The sequence below is a fragment of the Bison bison genome, unplaced genomic scaffold (genome assembly GCF_000754665.1).
Source record: "Bison bison bison isolate TAMUID 2011002044 unplaced genomic scaffold, Bison_UMD1.0 scf7180017864527, whole genome shotgun sequence".
Classification (NCBI taxonomy): domain Eukaryota; kingdom Metazoa; phylum Chordata; class Mammalia; order Artiodactyla; family Bovidae; genus Bison; species Bison bison.
The window spans coordinates 798965-807980 of NW_011495078.1; the positions used below are offsets into that span (position 1 = coordinate 798965).

Here is a 9016-nt window from a genome sequence, read left to right on the forward strand (position 1 = left end):
GCAGGGCAACGGGGGCCCTGGCCGGGCTGCTTGGGGCCCGGAGCCGCCTCTGCTCCTGAGTCCAGTCGACGGTGGAGGCTGCTGGGGGCCCAGGGCGGCCTCTGCTTGCGCCCTGAGTGCTCTGTGGGTCCCCGCAGACATGAACAGGACCTTCCCCGACAACGTGCGGTTCCGGAAGGACGCGGAGCCCTGCCTGCAGGGGCCCCTGTACAACGTGCTGCTGGCCTACGGGCACCACAACCACAGCGTGGGCTACTGCCAGGTAAACCCCGGGCCCGCACAGACCCCGGGCCTCGCCCAGCCGGGGCTCCCACATCCCCCACAACCCGGGCTGGGCCTCTCGGTGGGGGCGGGAGGGAGCAGCTGTGGACATGTACACAGGCTGTGTTTACAGGACGCGGGTGACCAGCACCCTGTCGCCTCGGAGCTGATGGTGTGCGCGTGTCCATGTGTGTACGTGTGTGTGTGTGTGTGCACGTGTGTGTGTGTGTGTATGCACATGTGGGTGAGTGCGTGCGGTGGGCCAGGCCGGAATGCAGGGCCTCCTCCGGAAGCTGGGCCTCTGGGCAGCGGGGCGGCGCGTCAGGTGGTGGGGATCGCCTCTCGTGCCCCCGGAGGTGCTCTTTCTGCAGCATCGCAGGGACACGTGTCCACAGCCCAGACCGTGAGCAGAGCTGGGTTGGGAGCCGATCCTCAGGCTGCCGTGCACTCTGGGGGCTGTGGTGTCTGGGGGTGTGTGGGCAGGAGGGCGGGGCTTGGGATGGGGTCCCCACACTCCAGGCCCCCGAGCCAGAGGCCAGGGCTCCTGAGAGGACGGCTGGGTATTCAGAGCCGTGGGTAGCGGTGCCCGAGCAGCCCGTGTGGTTTCTCCTGGTGAGAGTTTCACGAGGACGTGCCCTGCCCGGTTCTACGGCAGAATCTAAGAGTCAAGCCTGACTGCACGTGTCTGTCAATGGCAGAGCCGGCGAGGCCGACGCTGCCCTGGACAGTCATTCCAGAATCACGCGCGTTCTAGGAAGGACAAGGAAGACGGGGAGTTAGCGGGCGGCGGCTGCACGGCTACAGGGTCTGGGGGTGGAGCCGGTGTCCGCGCGGGCCTCCTCTGATTTCAGGGGATGAGCGTCGTCGCGCGGTGTCTCATCCTGGTGACATTTGTCTGATTCCAGGGGATGAACTTCATCGCGGGGTATCTGATCCTGGTGACTAAGAGTGAAGAAGAAGCCTTCTGGCTGTTGGACGCCCTGGTGGGCAGAATACTCCCAGGTGCGTGGAGTCCTGCGGTAAGAGTGACTTGCTTTCTGGTGTTGCTGTAACGATCCTGCTGACAAGTCGGGGCGTGACGAAACATAAGGCGTCGTTTGAGAGCTGAGGTTGACAGTCTTCCTGCAGTTGAGTTGAGGTGAGACACTCACAAGATGTGGGGGCCCAGCAGAGCGGCGACCTCTCCCCCCACCACCGCCCCCCAGGGGCAGCGCTGTCTCAGCCTGGACGCCGCTGAGCCGTTTGCTCAGTTATGTCAGAGACCGAATGACGATGGGGGTTCCCGCCGTGACCACTTCCAGGCGTCGTCTGGGGATTTGGGGAACTTCAGGGAATGAAGCCTAAAAGCCTGGCAGCGATAGCAACCGAGAGAAGCAGGTTGGGGCTGGGAAGGGCTGACCTCAAGAAACAGAAGCAAGGCTCCAGGTGCCCCCACCTAGTTCATCACAGACTTAAAGTCAGAACAAGTCGTTTCCAGTAGTCATTAGATTCAGTCAACACAGCAAAATGGGTCTTGCTTCAAAGACAAAAGGAAACCTCCAGATGAGCGGGCAGGACTGGGGGGCGGTCACCGTCTCACTGGGCTGGGGGTGGGCAGGGCTGTGTGAGTCCCCGGGCCTCTGGGTGCACGAGCTAGGTCATTTCGGCACGTGCTCATCCTGCACTTAGCTGCTTCTGTCTTCATTACGCCAAAGCTGCACAGATACATCCTCGTCTCAGAAGTTCCGACTGCAGCGCTGACGGAGGGTGAGCCATGGCCGCTCTTCTCAAGGGTCCCCGTCCCTCGCGTGCTCGCTGCCCGTGCTCAGCAGGGTGGTGTGTGGGTGTCCAGCTTCTTGCTCTGCTTTTGCGGGCATACAGGTGTGCCAGCACACACACGGAAGAGTGGAAGTTAGTGACGGAGAATGACAGAAAGACGAGCTGAGACGGAAGCTGGTTCTTTGGGAAAACTGTTGAAATGCACAGACGTCTGACAAGACTGATAAAGGAAGAAGGGGTGAGGAATCCAGAAGTGGAAAGGGCGCCGGGACTGGAACCTGCAGGGACTCCCAGGAACCACAAGAGAGCCTGAGCACAGTGACGAGACGAATGGATGGTTTGAGAATACAGGCCAGCAGAGCTGGAAAGAGGACATCTGAAAGGCCAAATGCAGAGAAAAACATCTCAGTAAAACTCGAACAGATAATTCCCGATTTTTAAAAAGTAAATCTTGCTGAAAACAGAAACAGATGAACTCGTCAACTCGTGTTGTGAGGCTGGTGTAGCCTTCCTGTCGTACAGACTGATCTCAGGAAGAACACGAACACAGATCGCGTTGAAATAATACTGCTGTTAGTCTCTGGCGTCGAGCGATGGTTATAGAGTAGTATTTTTTTAAATATATGACTCCACATGTGGATGGATTAATTCCTACATTAAGGATGGATAGTGGCCTAATCACATGGAAGGGTCACTGGCAGGGCCAAGCCAGGAAGGCTGGAGAGAAGTGGTGTTTAGCCCCTCAGTCCCGTCTGACTGCGACCCCATGGACTGTAGCCCACCAGGCTCCTCTGTACTCCAGGCCAGAGTCCTGGCGTGGGTGGCCATGCCCCTCTCCAGAGGATCTTCCCGACCCAGGGATCAAACCAGGGTCTCCTGCACTGCAGGCGGATTCTTTGCCACTAGCCCCCGGGGAAGTCTGGAGGGGAGGGTGCTCGAGTTGCAGTAGGTGCTGTGACGGTCGTTAGGTTATCGAGGGATAATCAGGTCTGACCATCTGTTGTACTCGGTACGTGAGTTATATTGAGGAAAAGACTGTTAAAACACCGTTCCATGACCGTTGACGGCCTATAGAGAAGAAAACAAAACTAGACCCTTATTTCAGTTCCAGGTAGATTCTAGACGTGTGAAAAAGCAAAACTTTGAAACTCAAAACGAGTCAGAGAACAGTATGATTCCAGAGTAGGAAACAAGTCCTTGAACAAAATTCAGAATCATTTTAATTACATTAAAATTGAAAACTGATTTTGACACAAGACCCAGTCTGCAGAGTAAAAAGGGATCCATAGAATTAACGTGTGAAGAATTCCCAAAAGTCTAGGTGGATACAGGTCGACAGAAAAGAAGATGAAGAGTAGGCCTGACAGGCAGTTCACAAAATAGAGACCTGCATGGTCCCCGAGTCGGGGCGAGGCCACCGTGGTCTCCCAGGAGCGGGGAGGCCAGGTCTCAGCGCCGAACGAAGCTGGACGTCTGCAGCGTGGGCACGGCCACCGGAGGCCGCCCCCCAGTGCCCACGACACTGCAGTTCAGAGCAGTCGAGGTGAAGCAGAGGCAGGGAGAGCGCGGCTCTAATGAGGTGGGGACTGCGGGGTCCCGGGCCGCCTTGCTGGGCCCCCGGGCTCTGCCACCCCCGGAGCAGCATCGGTGTCCGTGTTTGATCTGTCACTTGTCAGTCCCCACGGACCTTCACGTTTCCCCTCTTGTCCTGAGTCGGCAGAAGCCTAGCCGCCCGCCCACAGACACGCTGTTTCCCCGCAACTGGGCTCGCCTGGGGGTGGGTGAGGAGCCCAGAGACAGGCCAGGCTGGGGGTGGGAGGAGAGGTCCTCACGGGAGTTCGGGGGCCTCTCCCAGACCTGTGACTCCCCAGCAGCGAATAGTCGTGTTAACCTAAGCGTCCGAGCGTCCTGCTGGGGCTGGAGGCAGGAGGAGGGGTCCTCACGGGAGTGCGGGGGCCTCTCCCAGATCTGTGACTCCCCGGCAGCAAACAGTCGTGTTAACGTAAGCGTGTTAACGTTAAGCATCGTCCTGCTGGGGCTGCAGGCGGGAGGATCGGCAGGGACCTGGGCCCAGACCCACAGCCCATGGGCAGCAGGGGTCAGCACCGCCGGCCCTTGGCTTCCCTGCGACCTGCTGGTCGAGCGCTCCAGGGGGTCGGAGTTCGGAACCAGCTCAAGACGGTGCTTCAGGCTCGTCTTTATCTTGGAAACAGAGGTGGCAGTCTGCACTGATTGGTCGTCTCTGCTGTGGGGCAGTTGTCACCCCAGCCTGGTTGTCGCTGTGTGTGTTGACCTTTTGTTCCCTTAAAATCTATACCTGGGCTTCCTGGGTGCCTCAGTGGCAAAGAATCCGCTTGCCAGTGCAGGAGACCCAGGAGACACAGGTTCGATCCCTGGATCAGGAAGATCCCCTGGAGAAGGAGATGGCAGCTCACTCCAGTGTTCTTGCCTGGAGAATCCCATGGACAGAGGAGCCTTGTGGGCTGCAGTCCACGGGGTCACACAGTCGGACAGGACTGTGCGACTGAACCACCACAAAATCTTATCGACTGAGACCTTTTTTCTGCAAAGGCCTAGATCACAGGACGACCTAGACCTAAAGCGGCTTGTCTTACATCAAAAAAGTTATGCCCGAGTCTCTTCCTCCAGGGCCGCCTGTCTGTCCTCCGACTCCTGAGCCTGCAGAAAAGCCCCGCTGCACCCACCCCCAACGTCAGGGACGGTGGGGGCGTCTGGGATGTCACGCTGGGGAGGAGTCCGTCCCTTAATGGACGATGATCCGCGTCCTGAAGAGCTGGTCGCGCCTGTTTGCTCTGCGACACGGGAAGCGGGTGGCTCCCCCGCCGCAGCTGGACAGCGAGGCCCAGGGCGGACGGCGGGGCTCATCCTGGGGCGGTGACTCTTGGGGCACCCCCCAAGCCCTGCAGCTGCGCTCATCCCCCCGACCCCGGGCTGACACCTCCAGGCTGTGTGCAAAGGGGGCCCCTGGGAGAGGCCTGACTCGGGCCCTGGAGGGGAGGCTGGACTAGGGGCCCCTGAGAAGTTTCTCAGTCTCTGTGCACAGACGGGAACCCGCAGATGGGGCTGGCCGTCGGGGTTTGTCTGCGTTCTTGGCCGACCGCCAGGAGGGTTAAGTGACCCTCCAGTGACCGGCTCAGGCCCGTGGCAGCTTTAGGGGGTGACCTTGCCTCTTCTGGGAGCTGCCATAAGCCTCTGTAGCGAAAGTGAGAATGTGCTGAGCTCGCACTCTGCAAATCCGCTCGTCTGCCCCGCTGAGCCACTCAGGACTGCCCCCCCACCGCCTCCGGGGCCAGACTGGGCGCCCGCTGGTCAGGGGCGGAGGGGGCGGCGGGCTGGCCTTGCGGCCGGGGGTGGGGCTGTGGGGGAGGGCGCCCCAGGCCCCAGGTGTTGACGACCCCACAGCTTCTGCAGCCTTGGGCTCAGTTTAGCACGCACACCTTGAAAACCGGCAACGTGACTGCCATGTCAGTGTTCATAATGATTCTGTTTTAACAAAAACACCTAGCAAGAATGTCTGTCCCTGTGCCGCAGCGAATGGCCAAACTTTATTACACCGATTGCTTGCTGAACTTATGGCAAAGTTCAAGCATTAGGTTAAATACACCATGATGATGATCTACCACGATAACAAGCCAGAAAGTTCCTTGGCAAGAGAACGTCCATTTCAACACAGACGGGCGGCGGCGGGCGTGATGGGTACCAGCAGGGGCCTCACCGTCTGCTCGCTGGCCCGGCTCCCGCTCTGGGCGGGTGGTCCTCTGGAAAGGGTCCCAGGGGCCCCCACCACCACCTGGCCCGGGGGGCACAAGGTTGCGGCCATCCGGCTGTGAGACCCGCGCCCCTGCCCCGCCGCCCCCACAGCCGATTACTACAGCCCCTCGATGCTGGGCCTGTGAGACCCACGTCCCTGCCCCCTTGCCCCCACAGCCGATTACTACAGCCCCTCGATGCTGGGCCTGAAGACGGACCAGGAGGTGCTCGGGGAGCTGGTGCGGACGAAGCTGCCAGCGGTGGCGGCGCTGATGCACAGCCACGGTGTGCTGTGGACCCTGGTCGCGTCACGCTGGTTCATCTGCCTGTTCGTGGACGTCCTGCCCGTGGAGGTGAGGGCGCCTAGCTGGGCCTGGGGTCGGCGGCACGGCCGTGCGCTGACCCGCCACTCCCTCCGCAGACGGTGCTGCGTGTCTGGGACTGCCTGTTCAGCGAGGGGTCCAAGATCATCTTCCGGGTGGCACTGACCCTCCTCAAGCATCACCAGGCCTCCATCCTGGAGGCCACCAGCGTCCCTGACCTCTGTGAGAAGTTCAAGGAGATCACCAGGGGCCGCTTCGTCACCGAGTGCCACAGCTTCATGCAGGTGGGTGTCAGCCACGCTGGGTCCCCAGGAGACCGGCATGCTCACCCCGCACCCCCTACGCCGTCGGCTGTGGGGGGTGCCACCTGGGACCCACCTGAGCCCGTCAGGCCTGCTCCTTGGCTTCTCCTGGGCCTCCCTGACATCCCCGTCGACGCCGGGCCCACCCTCCTCAGCCCTTCCCGTTGCCTTCTCTCCCGCCCTGGTGGGGTTATACCTGTCTGTCCCCTCTCGTTGGGTTCCAGGCCTGGTGCAGGCTGTGTACACAGCTCACCTGAGTTGATGACCTGGGTGCTGCATCCCACAGGCCCTTGGGGGAGGGGCGGGCACTGACCCAGATGCCTGGCCCGTCGTGCCCTCAGCTGCCCTGTGGAACGGTGGTGGCGTGCCTGCCGCCCCCAGGCTGGCAGCCTCTGAGCCTCCCTGGGCCTGATTTCCTCAGAACCAGCCCCTCAGCCCTCAGGTGGCCTTACTGCTTGTGTGGCTGAAGCCCTGGGTCCAGGCGTGGTTGCCTCCAAGAAGGGAGCCCGCCGTCCCCACGGGAGCCCAGCCTGGCACATGCCGCCCACGGCCTGGCCTCTGCTGGACTGCGGTGTGGACACTCAGACCGTGTGGCTTTGGTGTCTGGCTCTTGGGCTCAGTGTGACGCTTCCAAGGAGGAGCTGGGGGCTCCTGAGTGCAGCGGGTGCCCACTGAGGGCAGGCGGCCGGCCTGCCTATCCCTGACAGCTGCGTGTCCATGGTGGGGCGGCTGGTGTTCTGGCCTGGACGTGCTCTGGGCCCTGTGAGCTGAGTGGACGCAAGGGGATCGCAGAGAGTGAGGCGGGGGGAGCGTCTCCCCACACGGCAGAAGTGCTGCATAAAGAAACACGTCTTTACACACAGCAGGTGTGGCCGCTCACTGCATGCTGATGGGACGCGACCCTGGTCTTATTTCCTTGGGGGTCTCTACAAACTTGTGTGTTTCTGCAACACTGCAGTTTATGCATCAGAGTGCTCTCAAGTCCTGTCCCAGAACATCTAGAATCTCCTAGATCCCACGTGGAAGCTAGGAGCACTGTAATGGGAAGAGGTCAGCTGAACCCTCCAAAGAGTCTGTTCTCCGGCCTGAGCCACCCGAGACTTGCTCTCAGGGTCCTTCCCTTCTCCTTGTTGTCAGGCAGTTTCTCTCTCACTGGAAACAAGTCTGAGTCCCTTCCTGCTTCTGCTTCTCAAGTCTAGTCTCTCCTAGGCCCCGAGTATGTTTCAGAGCTGCTAGAAGAGTCAGCAGTTACAGGGTCAGAACTCAAAGAATTCAGCACAGGCAAGAAAAGCAAAAATAGCAAACTGGACCACGTGGGGCTTGACAGCGTCTGTGCAGCAAAGGGAAGCGGTGGTGGATGAAAAGCTGACCCCCCCGAACTGGAGAGTGAGTGTGCAGGCCACATCCAGACACACGGAGACCTCAGCTGGACACGGAGCTCAGGAATCCCGTTTAAAAATGGGCAGAGGACCCGAGTAGACAGTTGTCCAAAGACGTACAGGTAGCCAGCAGGTACATAAAAGGGTGCTCACTTCCCTCATCATCAGGGGAACGCAGATCAAAACCCCGTGTGACCTCACGCCCGTCAGAACGGCTGTCATCCAGAAGACCGCAGACAGCGCCTGTCGGTGAGCGTGTGACCAGGGAACCCTGGCGCAGCACTGGCTGGAGCGTAAGATGGTGCAGCCACCATGGGGAAGCGTGGAGGCTCCTCAGAAACTGGACAGAGAGCTGCTGTCTGACGCAGCCGTCCCACTGCGTATTTCCCGAAAGGAAACAGAAGCAGGACCCCTGGGAGGGCTGCCCACGCACGTTGTCTGCAGTCACAGCAGCCGCAGCGTGGACACAGCCTGCAAGGCCACACGAGTGCATGGGGAGCGTGTGGTCCCCCCACATGGCGGGCTTCCACTCAGCCTCGAGAGGGAGGGAGAGCCCGACACCTGCTCCACCCGGGAGGAACCTGGAGACGCCATGTTCAGTGATCGTCATGAGAGGACAAAAACCGAGTCCACTAACGCGAGGCCCCTCGAGGAGCCAGGTTTACAGAGATGGAAGGGGGCTGGGGACGCAGTGGGCTGGGGGAGGAGGAGCCGGAAGGTGACCCCAAGGGCACAGAGCTGACCTCAGCCCACACCTCGAGTGGCTCAGGCACAAATGGTGTGGCTTTAGCACACACGCGCACAAAACCAGTGGAACAGTGGAAACGGGGCGTTACCCAACTTTAATTCAGTGGCTCAGAGCCTCTGACTTCGGAATCAGATGTTTCCTTCACGGACTGGATACAGCGTTTAAAAAGTGACCTGAGTGTAAGCGGACAGGAGCCCGTGTGCCGTCTGGCAGACGTCCCATCTCAGGCACTTTCCTGAGCTTTGCAGCAGCTGAAACCAAGACGTGGCCCAGCCTGAGGCCTGACATTCAGGGCTGGGCCACCTGCATGCACACTGCGGGACCCCCTCCCTCCCCTCCCCGGTCCTCAGAGCGCTCTGCTGAAGTCCCGGGGGGCGTTTGGGGGGGCACCAGCGGCCTGCTCTTGCTCAACCCTGCAGTAAGCCCTCCTCTGCTCCCTTCGCCCTGCCCTCCAAGGAGGAGGGCTCCCCTCGC

The 9016-nt window shown here is 60.5% G+C and overlaps 1 protein-coding gene across 4 annotated transcripts in view; it reads left to right on the plus strand.

Annotated features, from left to right (window-relative positions):
* GRTP1 (growth hormone regulated TBC protein 1) overlaps nt 1-9016 on the plus strand; it is a 17666-nt gene that overhangs the window by 7957 nt on the left and 693 nt on the right. For all 4 annotated transcript variants that reach the window (XM_010831447.1, XM_010831445.1, XM_010831444.1 and 1 more), the window contains exons 4-7: nt 138-262; nt 1167-1263; nt 5968-6143; nt 6212-6397. In XM_010831447.1, the coding sequence (XP_010829749.1) occupies nt 138-262; nt 1167-1263; nt 5968-6143; nt 6212-6397 (584 nt within the window). The remainder of the gene's footprint in view (nt 1-137; nt 263-1166; nt 1264-5967; nt 6144-6211; nt 6398-9016) is intronic.